This window comes from Mchenga conophoros, linkage group LG13 (assembly GCF_057382185.1).
Source record: "Mchenga conophoros isolate Kocher_MC1m ecotype Shallow Benthic linkage group LG13, M_conophoros_male_GT1.1, whole genome shotgun sequence".
NCBI lineage: Eukaryota > Metazoa > Chordata > Actinopteri > Cichliformes > Cichlidae > Mchenga > Mchenga conophoros.
In genome coordinates this window covers 10,787,736-10,801,310 of record NC_140538.1, presented here as the reverse complement: position 1 = coordinate 10,801,310, position 13,575 = coordinate 10,787,736, and the positions used below count along the sequence as shown (strand labels likewise).

At 40.7% G+C, this 13,575-nt stretch overlaps 1 protein-coding gene across 1 annotated transcript in view; it reads right to left on the bottom strand.

Moving 5' to 3' along the window:
* lrpprc (leucine-rich pentatricopeptide repeat containing) overlaps positions 1–13,575 on the bottom strand; it is a 59,667-nt gene that overhangs the window by 42,112 nt on the left and 3,980 nt on the right. The window contains exons 8-16 of the mRNA XM_085296403.1: positions 12,687–12,831; positions 12,385–12,539; positions 11,928–12,033; positions 11,638–11,745; positions 4,681–4,799; positions 4,459–4,549; positions 2,685–2,754; positions 719–746; positions 120–177 (exon numbers count right to left, since the gene is read on the bottom strand). Of these exons, the coding sequence (XP_085152529.1) occupies positions 120–177; positions 719–746; positions 2,685–2,754; positions 4,459–4,549; positions 4,681–4,799; positions 11,638–11,745; positions 11,928–12,033; positions 12,385–12,539; positions 12,687–12,831 (880 nt within the window). The remainder of the gene's footprint in view (positions 1–119; positions 178–718; positions 747–2,684; positions 2,755–4,458; positions 4,550–4,680; positions 4,800–11,637; positions 11,746–11,927; positions 12,034–12,384; positions 12,540–12,686; positions 12,832–13,575) is intronic.

The window sequence follows — 13,575 nt, the reverse complement described above, 5'->3', positions numbered from 1 at the left end:
CTTCTCTCTCCTTCTCACCTGCACAAATGCACACAAACACATTCCAGGCATGTCCTTGTATACAAGATATCAGCATCATGAATTGTTGGTAGGAATGGGACATATAAATGTTTCCTTACCAGCAGGGGAAGAGTTTCCTTTAGAGAAGCGTTCATCTTTGTATAAGACCTCAGTAATCTGGAAACACAAATTGATCACACATAGAAATTACAGTACGTCATATGCAGCAAGTGGAAGAATGTACATGGCATAACCAAATAATGACAGGCATGGGCCATGTTTTAACAATGTAGATTCTATCTCCAAAAGTTGATTCTGTTCATCTGGACATAGCGTTTTCTGGGAGAAACGTTTCGTCACTCATCCAAGTGACTTCTTCAGTCTCAGCTGACTGCAGGTTTCCCCAATCTTATAAACAGTACAGTAAAAATGTAGATTTTACTGAATGTGACTTTCTGTCAGAAAAGCAAATTAAATATCAAACCCTTATTTTACAACCCTCCTAAATGCAACTCATCTTAACTTACAAGAAAAAAGCCAATCAGAGGCAGACAGAAATTCATCTCATGTCTCATTAAACTTGTGTCAAGTTTAAAAAATGCTTCTTTTTATTTGCACTTGTTTGTTCTAACATAGCCGCTGATAAACTCCTTCTAAACCTCTCTGTTGTACTTCTATATCACTCTTTGCAGCCCGCGTGGGCATGTTGACCTCTTACCTTCACCATGCTCTCCACATCAGCAGACCTGCAGGGGGCAGTAGAGGATAAGACATGAGTACTCAGGGCAGGTCAACAAGACTCCAACTTCACAGAGTTGCTGTGCAGTTTGGTCATAAGCAAGCATAGGCTATACTTTAAATATAAAAGGACATCTTTATGCGTCACCAGCTTACTTTCCCTTAATATCTTTGTGTTAATATATAACTGTTTTAAGCTAGTAGTTAACAGCCTCCCTTTAACGCCACACTAAAAAAAAGTATTAGGTAAAAACACTATATAATATTTAAAGCAGCAAAAATACATTTTCATACCTTTAAAGAAAAACACAAATTCTGTACATTTTGCTACATTTTCCCCCCAAAGTGAGGAAAATCCAGTTCTTCAGGAACTACAATGATACATCTTCGCTCAAAGACGTTTTGCATTAAGGACTTACTCAATAAATGACGTAACTTTTATTCTAACAACACACATGATATGACATTTGAAATCAAGTAATCGTAACACAGACAGTGTCATGTTCCCGTAGCTTCTGAATTGACAGTGTGGCACAACACACCGAGAAAGAGCGACAGATTTTGTAATTTGACATTCTCAACCTCGCTGTACATGAGAGGAGAGACGGCAGTATAAAAGCCTGGAAAAACCACAAAAGACACAGTGAAACAAAGTCACACACATGCACACAGGCTAAATGATGACAATGTGTGACATTTCTGGCGTTGTCAGCTAGTTGGCGGAAAGGAGGAGAAAGTGGGTGATGAGAGGAGGGAAGAAGAGGTCTTTAATGATTAAATTATCCCCTGACCTTGTCTTTGACAGGAGCAGGTCTTACACAGCGATGACACGGCGTTCGCAAACACACACATGCACACACAGACGCACACGGTCCCCAAGTGACAAGCCCAATTATGACCCTGTCAGCCAACCTAACTATCAGAACAGTGAGAGAGAGTGTGTGTGTGTGTGTGTGTACATGTGTGTGCAATGAGAGAAAAGCAAATAAAAAAAAGCTCTGGAGATAAAATAAAAACAAACGTGGATACTGCGAGTTAAAATGGAAACGACACATATGTAGAGAAACATTTCGATTTAAAGTTTGTCTTATTATTTTTACTACATTTTTATTATAAAGCTTCTGAATAAATTTTTAGCTTTAAAAAAAAAAAAAAAAAAAGGCATTTTGCTATAATTCTAGTCCTTAAAGTAAAAACTATGCTGCCAAGCTCAAACTATGGCATTGTCTTGTTTTTTTAAATGATGGATTCCTGAGAATAATCAGCATAACTTTTTCCCTTTTGTTAGTTAGCATGCACTACAACAAAGAAACTACCAGCTGAATTATAAAGCTCAAATTTAAGCTCAACTGAGCGTATCCTGGCTTAGTGGAAGAAATAACTTTGGTCCCAGCAGACAAGTCAGCATTTTTCTCTTGACACACCTCCAGCCTCACTCAGGGGCTGGAGTGTTTTTGTGTGGGTGTGTAGTGCTAAACTGTAAATATTCATAAACATCCCTTCAAGAAAGCCTGTGGGTCAGTCTGCGTTTGTGTGTCTGTGTAGGGTGAGACAACCAGAGACCAGTATGGGGGTCTGGGTATGAGCGACAGTGTTGGGCATCTGCTAATTTACATATCTCCCACGGTGCTTTGAGGCAAGAGCTAAGGGATGACAAGCTCCATATGCATGAGGCATCCATGTATATCTTTTGTGTGTGTGCATGTGTCTGCATGCATGTGTGTGTGGTAGTGTTTTTCCCCGCAGCTGCTGAAGCACAGACACTGTAGATGGTGTGATCAGCTGCACATGTCATATTCATAGCATATGCTGCAGTGACCTCCACATAGCTACAGGCCTCCCTCAAACACCAGTGAGGAGTTTGGGGGCAAAATATGGAGAAATATGGAATATAAAGTGATGGGGAACATGTGAACACATGAAGGGACGGCAGGCTAATAACTCACTTTTTGAAGCCCAGAATGAGGCTGCTGCGGAAAACACCGAGGTCCAGGGAGGGGAAGGAAGGATCCGACACTGGAAAGAGAAGACAAATCATGATTACAGGGAAAAAAAGCGACAAACCGATTCACATTCTGGAATCCTGCAATGAAGTTTAAGATTGGGATTGGTGGCCTTGCAATTCAACTAATCAATAATCTAACATGCAAGGCTTTCAGCACATTTTCAGCAAAGTTCAGGAGAAAGCTTAAATTCAAAGCTTTGTTTAAAGCTGTAATGTGATAGTTATTCCACCCTCACCAGTCTGCATAAAACCCTGCAAACAGGGAATGTGATTAGAAGTAATGCTATTCCAGTAATAAGCCAGAAGCTACAGTCCCAAACGCTGCCTAAAAGGCAGTGTCGAAGTGTAACACTGATGACACATTGCCTGTGTGAAGACTTCTACGTTCACCTGCCATTATTAACTGGAAGAAACACCACTATGCCAATCACATGGCAGTAACTCAATTCGGGCTGTGCGATATGACCAAAATCTCATATCCCGATATAAGAATTCTATCGTCCCGATAACGATATAAATCACAAAAATGTAGCATTTTCTGTAAATTTTGTGAATCTCGGGCAGCTCGTCTTACGGAAAGTGTTTCCAGCTGCGCGTCATGTAGCTGGAGTCGAGTGTTTTAACCAAAGCATGAAACTATACATTTTTAAACATAAGTTGTAAAGGCCGCCGTTTTCTTTGGTCTAAGGTTTATTTTTTAGCACCTGGCGGCTCTTTTTTAATTCTCATCCATAAATAATCTGCTCTTTCACGTGATTCAGTTTATTTTGAAAAATCTCAACAGGATCTTGAGCTTTATTGTGAAAGGTTTATGTGGAACATAAACAAGCGGACATGCGATGGTGTTACGTCGTTGTTGCTAACCACAACGCATAAAAACAGGCGCTTGTCCGTCCATAGTGTGGTTATATGAAATATAAGGGAAAGAGAAAACTTTAAGAAATTAATATAGCCACTACAGTGACCATCAAAACGATGAAAAAAATACTGCCGTAAACAGTTTATTTTGCGACACCACGAAACAAACGATAGCGTAAAATGAAATGATAGACGTTTTTATATTGTCATCCGATATATATCGTTATATCGAACAGCCCTAAACTCAATGCATTTAAGCATGTGGACATGGTCTTGGTTTCTGCTTCCACATTCGAGAAAAGTATCTAACTATTCTGCCAAGACAATTTTTTTGCACACAAAAAGGCAACACATAACGTTGGCAGCAGATAAGACCCAGCACCATTTCTAGTAAGATATGTGAGGGTTAAAGAATCTGTAAAACTTTCTTCACATGAGGCCAAAAAAAGGAAAAAGGAAAATAAATTCACTAGGGAGTACAAATGAAAGAAACGCAACAGCTGCCTGTGAAAATGAGTGGTGGATGCTAGAGACTAAAAACAGAAGAAAGGGAAAACAGGAAGAGTCATCCATTATTTAGCGGCCATCTCTATCCCATTCCTCTGCCAGTTGAGGCGCCTCTCGTTCTCGCTTCTTACATATTCACACAAACTAATCTCTTAAAAGGCCTGATGAGCACCGAGAAGCAAGTGGGCAAATGTGTGTGTGTGTGTGTGTGTGTGTGTGTGTGTGTGTGTGTGTGTGTGTGTGTGTGTGTGTGTGTGTGTGTGTGTTAATGCTGGGCCAATTAGCCTGCAGGCAAAGTGCAAAAAATGCTGCAGAGATTCTTTAGACTGAATAAGAGAGTGTGTACTTACACAGAGTGTAGAGTTTGGCCAGGTCGGTCACAGCCACCAAGCGCATCTCTGAGCATAAAAAGCCCTCCGACTCCACAGAGATGCCTGCATCCTGAAGACCAAAACAACAAAAAAAAAATCCCAGACAACTTTAAATCAGAATAAACATAAATGAAAACTGGTCACATGAAAAAAACCAAACAAACCAACAAACAAGAACCCTCACACAGATTTATGGATTACCTTGAGGGCTTGTCGAGCTGCATCAATGCTGGGGAACACAGGGAGGATGTAGTTGGATAAAGTCTCGACATCAGGGGAAACATCGAGAGCCTGCATGCCTTTCATCACCTCTACAACACCTACAACACACAAGTAATAGGTAAGAAAAATCTGCCTTTCTTCCCCCCAGATGGATGCATTTATGTTGTGTAGTGAAAGAAGCAACTAAGAGTTGTTGTTTTTTTTAATGAAACAACAGAATAAAAAGACAAAAAAGACAAAAATAGATCAATGCTTCTATCAGAGGTTCCTTTGAATTCTGAAGGTACTCAGTTAAATATTGTTTGAAAATCACTCATTCCTAGAATCTAGGATGCTACTGTCAAACAGGTACCCTTAAACCAGAATATATTCAGTTTAAAAATCAGAAGAAAAGTCTCAAACACACAAATATAAAAGCAAAGTTGTTATTTGCACCGTTATAAATGATAATCTTAATTTTTTTTTTAAACCAGCTTTTCTATCATTCAGATTCTAATGACAAATGCATTATAGAATATGAAAGGCCTTGAAGTTAATGTGACTGAAAGGGTGAAATTAAGAACTTTTATACATGCTTTCCTTTTCTCATATTTGTGCACAGGTCTGACGAAAAACTATTAAATCCACTCTTCTTTTCAGCAACAAAGTGCAAATGGCTCTTTCACGATCTACCTCAGACGAGTGAGTGCGTGTGCATAAACATGCAGTTGCCCTGAAGTGGACTCTTGCACCCTCACCCTGTTCTCCAGCAGAAACTGGAGGTCCTGCTCCAGGGAAAGAGGCCAAAAACAGTCACATACATATGGAACAGCCATTCGCATGTTTAACATGCCTTCAAGCATCTTCATGTTTGTGTGTGCACATATGCAAGCAGCTTTGGAGCACTTTGCATATTTCTGGGAGCATGGCCACAAAGGAAATGGGCCTAAATGTGTGCGTGTTTGCTCTTATTAAGTGTTACAATTTGGTGCAAGGACAGAAATAATCCATCTATGGTACTATACATGCTATGCATAAGCACATCAAGGGCTTATACACCTGGCTCCCAAGCGGACTTCTGAAAACTATCCTAAAGTGCTTCCTTGAGTTGACATACCTTAAGATGCTGTGTGTATTTAAGCTGCACTCAGGTACTAAAACAAACACACACACATATCTGTGTTTCTGCATCCTAATGGGACGTATGTGTTCACCTGGCAGCCTCTTTTCAGCTGAATAAAAGATGAGTCCTGGGCTTTTATATGCCATTAAAACCTGCCGCTGGGGTGCATTATCCCAGGTAGGGCTACCTGAACCACTCCATCCATCCACCCTTCTCCGCCCTCCATTTCACTCATTCATCGTCCCCTCTCACTATCCATCTACCTGCTTTCAAGTTAAAGTAAACAGACGATCTTCTCAATGGAGGATCCATCCACTCTGCTGCCCATCCCTCCATTCTTACCCCCTAATCGCTTTCATCCAACTCTTTTTTTATGAAAGAAAACAGGGAGCACCTTCTGTCCTCCTGAATAATCCATAATCAATTTCACAGAGAGCAAAAGGAGCTGAAAACAAGTGAATGGATAGCTGGAAGTATATAAATGGACAGGTTCTCTCACACTTTTCAGCTTCCACACATGAGCTTTCATGACCGTCAGCACTTTTCTTTGGTCAGTTGAGCAGGTTTGTGTGCTTTCATCCCCACAATCAACTAACCAAAAGCTTTAATTCCTCTGAACTCCAGGTTGTTTCTTCTTTGGTTTGATTTAAAGGCTTGAATTGAGTTAACTAAGAAGCAAGCCTATGAATAATACTAGTTATTAAAAATTTCTTTCTTTCTTTGTTTTTTAAAAAAGGGGGTTACGCAAGCAATACTGTGCAAAAGTCTTAATTTCTTTACATTTTACTTCCAGGGAGCCAGACTTTCTTAGAATTTTTAAAGTGGTCTTAAGAAATAGTTCTCCAAGCTCTCTGAAGATCTTTTAAAAGTTTTCGTTGAAACATTGGCTGCTTTCTCACTCCTTTTCACTGTAAAGCCACTTTAAACTGAACTAAGAATCACTCATCCTTAAAATGACAGCTCTTTCAAGGGATGAACTAGTGTTGTGCCTACACATCACCAATAACTTGGTAAAGAACGGATTTTAAAACCATATCTTTAGGAATTTTTTTTTTTTTGCACCAATAAAGTGATTCCCGAAGAGCTATTAGCGAAGAACTAGACAAGGTGTGCAGTGTGTACTTTAAAAACAATTGAGGAAACTGGGAGTGGAAGTGGAAGACAAATGCAATGGGAGGTTCAAATCATCATCAGTAGGTACATCTATAAACCAAGATGGAGGCTCTGTGATGGTTTGGGGCTGAATTTTGGTGTTGGTGTTGGAGATCTTGTCGAAATCTGATGGATAGATTTTGATCCACAATCCAATACTATCTATTAAAATATTGACTTTCAAGCTTCTTAGAATTGTACAGACTGTTTTTGCCTTCCATGCACGTTTTACTATATCCCTAGCAAAATGTAAAGAAAAGAGGGGTGACTTTTGCACAGTACTATATCTAAGTAACGTCAATATAGTAAATACAGAACCAGTGCCTTTGTCTCATCTGTCAAAACTGTTAACTACGAATAAATTAGTAAAACAGTTAAGCTACAACGCTAAACAAGGCCTGATAATATGTAGTGTCATTTATACCACTCTCTCTTTTGTCTTTTCACTCCAGAATACATAATAATGTGAAAGCCTCTTTCTTCTTTCCTCCCTGTCTGAACAATTTAAAGACAGATTTGGCACAGAGGACAACTGAGAAGAGGGGAGACCTCTCTAGGTTGGTCAGCATTAAGACTGACATACCATCCAGGCAAGAAGTATCAAAGTAGTGAGTTAAGCATGGCAGTGGTCACAAGATATCATCATCAGATTCATGTCTTCAGGTTAACTGTCACAGACGAGAAGTGAGGATGGAGAAGAGAGAGGAGGAGAGGAGTGGAGTGAACTGGTCGCTGTCATCTCCTCTTGTCCTTGGACATGAGTACCTGTCACTTCCCCCTTTGCTCTCTCCCCCCTAACACCATCTGTCTCTCCGTGTCCATGACTCTCTAAAGGTAGACATTGTTGCTGCAAGGCAAAGGCAGGTTATGTTTAAAAACATAAGAAAAAGTCTATTTTGTGAGACATCTAGAGCTGCAATTTCACCCTTCCTTTTCTTTCTTTTAATCAAGATGATACTTGGCTCTCACACCACATTTTAAATCAGAATTAAGTTCAGGGTCAGGCTGTGAATGTGCTAACTATCTGACAGAAAAGTCTGCTTCCCACAGAGGATGTAAACAAAATCAGGTAAGGGGCAAAAGCAGAGAAGGGAGCCTTTACCTCATCACCCCGACTCTCAAACAAACAAGGCCAGAAACACCACCTCTTCCTCTACAGTTTCCCCTCCGCTCCCTTTTCTTGCTCCTCCATGTCAGATGTGATAAGAGTGCTTTGTGTTGCGAGGACTGACAAGCATCGACTAGCTGCAGGCAGGTGGCATATATGGCCAAACATATGCTTTTTCCAAACCCGCCAAATCCACACCTAATCAGAATGTTCTCCCCCATCCCCCGCCACTCCCCGCCTTCAATTCCACAGCTCCGGCCTCTCTGCCTGCTAGTGACACCTGTGGACAAAAAGTGACACGGCGCTTAATATTTCATAGGCCGTGCACAGTGGGGCGCGTAATCCAAAGTGAATTCCCTCAGAGCCCTTACATTTACATGAAATCAAGTCACTCTGCATCAGTCACATCACCTGCACTGGTCTTCGAAAGCCCGCCCTCTCCACTTCCAACTTTCAATACACACACACACACACACACACACCTCCAACAACAGCAGGAGAGAGAAAGGGGGGAAAGAAAAGAGAAGTTGCATCATTCATGAGCGTTGAGGCCAACACCATCACAAACAAGCGAGTGTGTGAGTGAGAGTGAAGTTTCTCCGTTTTCCTTCCTTCCGTTCTTCCTCCTTTCTCCTTCTGTGATACCTAAATGGATGCTGTCCGATGTGTCTGTGTGGCTTCGAGACTGTGCGGTCAGAGAATTTAAGCTGGAGTAAGTGTCTGTGTGTGTGGTTGTGCATGTTTAAACTCCTGTCTAGTCCACTTGTTCATGCTGTCAAGCTAGCCGCCGAGACATCTCACCATTCAAACTGCGAATCTGTCTCGACCACACGGAGAAGCCAATCTGCAGCATCGCCACACCGGCGTAACCGGTTTCTACTCCCTGCCAGTTCAAATGCTGTCAATTGGCTGACAGTTGAAAAATACATCATTTATTAATCGCTCTAAAAAACCCCAAAGAGAGACCCAGGGTTCAGCATAAATAAAGCACTTAAAAACCGAGCGGCTACTGAACACATTTGACAGAGCACATTCACTAATGAGTTATGAATTTTGACAAGTCGCCAGATGCCAGCTATCTGTCAGTGAGACGATTTCCCCCACAAGCCCATAGCTGACAAAGACAAGAGAAAGAAACTAATTATTTTCCTTCAAACGAGACAGAAATTGGGGACAGAAATATTCCCATAAAATGCATCTGCTGAGCCATTAAACTATATTAAGAGGCTAAAACCCCAAAAAGTTTTCAACCGAGTGTCAGACAAGAGTCCAGTAAAAGTAACGTGCCCAGTGAAAGAAGGGGGGGAAAAAAGGGGGGCTGTGCCACATTTCAGATTTAACACAAATCACACATAGTACCTGTCAAAAGCTCCAGGTGAGTAAAGTTTAAAAGTTAAAAATGAAATTATTTGTCAAGTTTGTTCTGACATGAAAGAAACAGCTTTTTTTTAAAAAGCTGCTCTTGTAAATATTCTGGCAGCCGTCACATTTTCTGTGTAATATCACGCATTAGCTCATTGTTGTCCAAGAGTACAAAATAATATGCTATGAAATATACTTTTTTTTTACCTACCCTGCTCATTATTGTCCAGAATACTTTGCAGAAATAAATTACATTAATTGATGTAATGGCTCCATTTATGTGTTAATTTCATACAACCAGTTACTGCTACTGCTTTTTTTGCTCAGGAGGAAAAAAAAAAGTCCCCATTTGATTATTATCCTGGAAAGAAATAAAGCAAAGATTACTCTCACAATCTAAATGTAGCCCCGTGCCCCCACAAGGCATCGGCATAGCACTTCAGTGGAAAAGGAGTACTGCAGGGAATCGGAAAAACATCTGGACTGAAAAACAAGTTGACTTAGACAAATGATTGGAGGAAACGACTGAAGCAAAACGACCTCTGACCCCTCAATGCATCCGAGAGGTCTGTGCATCCATCTATGTGGGTCTGTATGAGCAGGAGGGAGATGCAGAAGTCCAACCATTCAGACTGCTTCTGCACAGTTGATGTAGTGTTCGCTTTTATATGTACGGTGTCTTTTTGCAACACTGCTAGAAGCACATACCAAAGATTATTTCAAAGACTTACACAACAGGTCTAAAAGTGTTTAGAGTTCCAGAAACCCGATAAAAACCAAAACGTTAATGACGTAGTAGCTTTTCTAGTTATTTCCTGTAAAAAAAGGCCAAAAGACCCATTAGGTGACCAATGTGTGCAAGTTTGATTAAATTATGAGCAATGCTGAAGGAAAAGTAGCAATTCTTGTGATGTGCAGACAGAAGCTTCGCCATGGCATAAGCTCATCGGTCCTTCAGCCAGATGAGCTAAAAATACAATGTTCATTTGCCTCTGCACTTTCTGAAAGTCAACATTTATTTAGGATCCGGAACAAATGCAAAGTGTGTACATCTTCTAAAATTTGCTATCTATTCCAAGAACTCTCTAGAGAGACCCGTGTGGATTTGTGAGTAGGTGTTTCTGTGTGCGTTTGTCTCGTCTTCGCCTGCTCTGACTCTGTCATGCAAGGATCAGACCTCTTCGCCCTTCACTGCCCCAGCCAAGTGAAACCTGTCCCAGTTGGACCACTCTGTGAGTCATTAATATTTAAGGGAAACTCTTTTAAAAGCTCTTTCTGGTACAGAGGAAGTCATAATCCCCTCTGCACCACAGAAAAAAAAAAAAGAAAAACATGTTCAAAAACTGCTAATATGACATTCACCAAAAACCCATTTCCTATTACGTGTATTAAAAACAGCTGGTAGGTCAGTTTTTCCTTCTGTCACAAGGCTGTATAACACCTGTTAGGTTCTCATACACACAAGATTGCTCGCATCAGGTAAAGCGGCTTGTTTAGCTACAAGATCTAATGGTTTCTATCAAGTTATTGGCTTCCAAGTGATGGCACAGATTACAAGCACATGAGCAATAACTCATAAAAAAACATAACATTAACACATGAAGACATGTTTAGCTTCTACAGCAATTAATCAGGATGTAAAATAAAGTCAAATGGACCTCATCAATATGACAATGTTGCAAAATCAAAGTTGTATGAGTATCTTAGGGAGGGGCAACATTTTAGCTGGTCTTGACTTTCCAAAAAGTCTTTAAAATGGTAAATGGCCTGTATTTATATAGCGCCTTACTAGTCCCTAAGGACCCCAAAGCGCTTAACATATCCAGTCATCCAGTCATCCACTCATTCACACACACATTCACACACTGGTGATGGCAGCTACATTGTAGCCACAGCCACCCTGGGGCGCACTGACAGAGGCGAGGCTGCCGGACACTGGCGCCACCGGGCCCTCTGACCACCACCAGTAGGCAACGGGTGAAGTGTCTTGCCCAAGGACACAACGACCGAGACTGTCCAAGCTGGGGCTCGAACCGGCAACCTTCCGATTACAAGGCGAACTCCCAACTCTTGAGCCACGATCGCCACAAAGGGCTGTTTTAGTGGGTACGACTTGATCCTGAGGTTATGGTTTGAATCAGGCTTAATCATCACAAAGGTAGTAGTAAAAGTAAGTGTGTGTGTGTGTGTGTGTGTGTGTGTGTGTGTGTACCAGCTATGTTCTTGTCTTTGACGTGCTGAGTGAGAAGGGGCCAGAAGAAGTGAGGTCTTACGGGCAACTTCTCCTCCTTAAATAATTTCATCAGCTCTAAAGAAGTACCTGCAAATACAGATAAAAAAGTTAATTAATAACTTGATATATTACTGGATATAACTGGCAAACTTTTATGTTTTGCTTACAATTGACCACATGCAAGTAAATTGGCGAGTGTGCATGCATCAGTAGCAAATAAATATATCTGTGAGTAAGCAGATGCATGTAAGTGAAAGCATGTGCCGTACCAGTTTTCTTGGCCTCCAGGGCGCAGGACAGAGTGAAGCTGAGTGGTGATGTGTGCATATTTGACTCTTGGAGCTCTTTGCAGAAGCAGATGATCTTCTCCAGAGACTGGAGTCCACATATAGGAAACAAAAATGTAATTTATATTGTTATTAACGTTACAAACCCTGCATCCAGTTTGAAAATCAATGCCAGCTAACAGTCAACTGCTAAAGAGAACTGACCAGGGATATCAAACCAACTTTACATTGGCAGCCATAAACAGCCGAGTTTGATGTCAAGTGAATTTTAGGAATTTTTCTGTCATTTAATTGAATATCTATTACTTAAGTACTTTGGTGTAGTATGAATGCGCAGGGAGAAAGTCTTTATTATATCAGCCATATGTTTGACACCCCTCCTCTAAAATATGGTCTGATCCTGTGTCTTTGTCTCTTAAAGAAACCAGGGCCTGAGTACCGTATCCATGTTGATGCAATGTCGGAGGAAGAAGTTGCCCAGGTTGGCAGAGTCACTTGAGTTATCAGACTGCAGAGTGGGAAACGTCTTCAAGATGTGAAAAGCTGTGTCCTCCTGTCCCTGAGTTATCAGGCTCAGACACAAGTTCATGGCATCTGCAAGAACAACAACAACACACACAATTTGTATAACAGCTCCCAATTTCTTTAAATCGAGACTTTGACTAAATTGTATTTCTTTTTATGATTTTACTTTCATAAAACTAAAGTGAGTGCTGTAAAACACGTCACATTAATGTGTACCTGGAACGTAACCCCTCTCATGCCTCAAGCGCTCGACCATCTCTGGGATGTGCTGCTGGTGTTTGGACTTGGCCAGCGTGAAGATGACCTGCATGATGTCCCGGTCCATCAGACTGCAGTCTGCACTCTCTGCCGCCTCCAGAGTCTGAAAGAAAGCAAATTAATAAGGAAGAGAGGAGGGGTATAAAACTGAGTAAGCAACCTTGAAAATCTAAAATTCTTCTGATAACTTTTATAAAATTTTGTCTGAAAATCAAAAGTTATATATATCAATTATTTGGCAACCTGACATGTCTGACTTTAAACAGCATTATTACTAGACAGATGAATTATTTATTTTAGACAAAATTACATTTATTATACAGTTAGCAATATAATTATTAGCCAAACCCATTTTTCATATGTTTGTGCCCCCTAGGGGGGCATGTTTGTTTTTAACAGATTAATTCCCTGTGCTAGCCGCTCAGATGTAATGGACAATTTAAATCAACAATCCATTTAACAAACTTTATCAGGCTTGGTCTAAGATGACACGTGCTAATATCTGAAAAGTACGGTGGCCTTGAGAGGCCAAACGGACTGCAACTTAAGAAAACACCAGCAATACGAAAAACGCTGCAAAAGGACACAAAACAACGGAAATAGGAAAAAACACAAGGCAAGTGTTTCTGGGGAGAAAATTACCCGATGGAACAGTTGCAGGAACCCAAAACATGCTAGGTGTGTTTTATCATGATTCATACAATACTGATGACAGGTTTTTAGGCTAATAGTTGGGCTAACACACTTACCTCTCATCTTTTCTTTGCTCACAAAACCGATAGATCCTCCACTTCTTTTAAGTGTCTCCCAGCGCAATTCTTAGCATATTTTGGTTCCTGCAAATGGT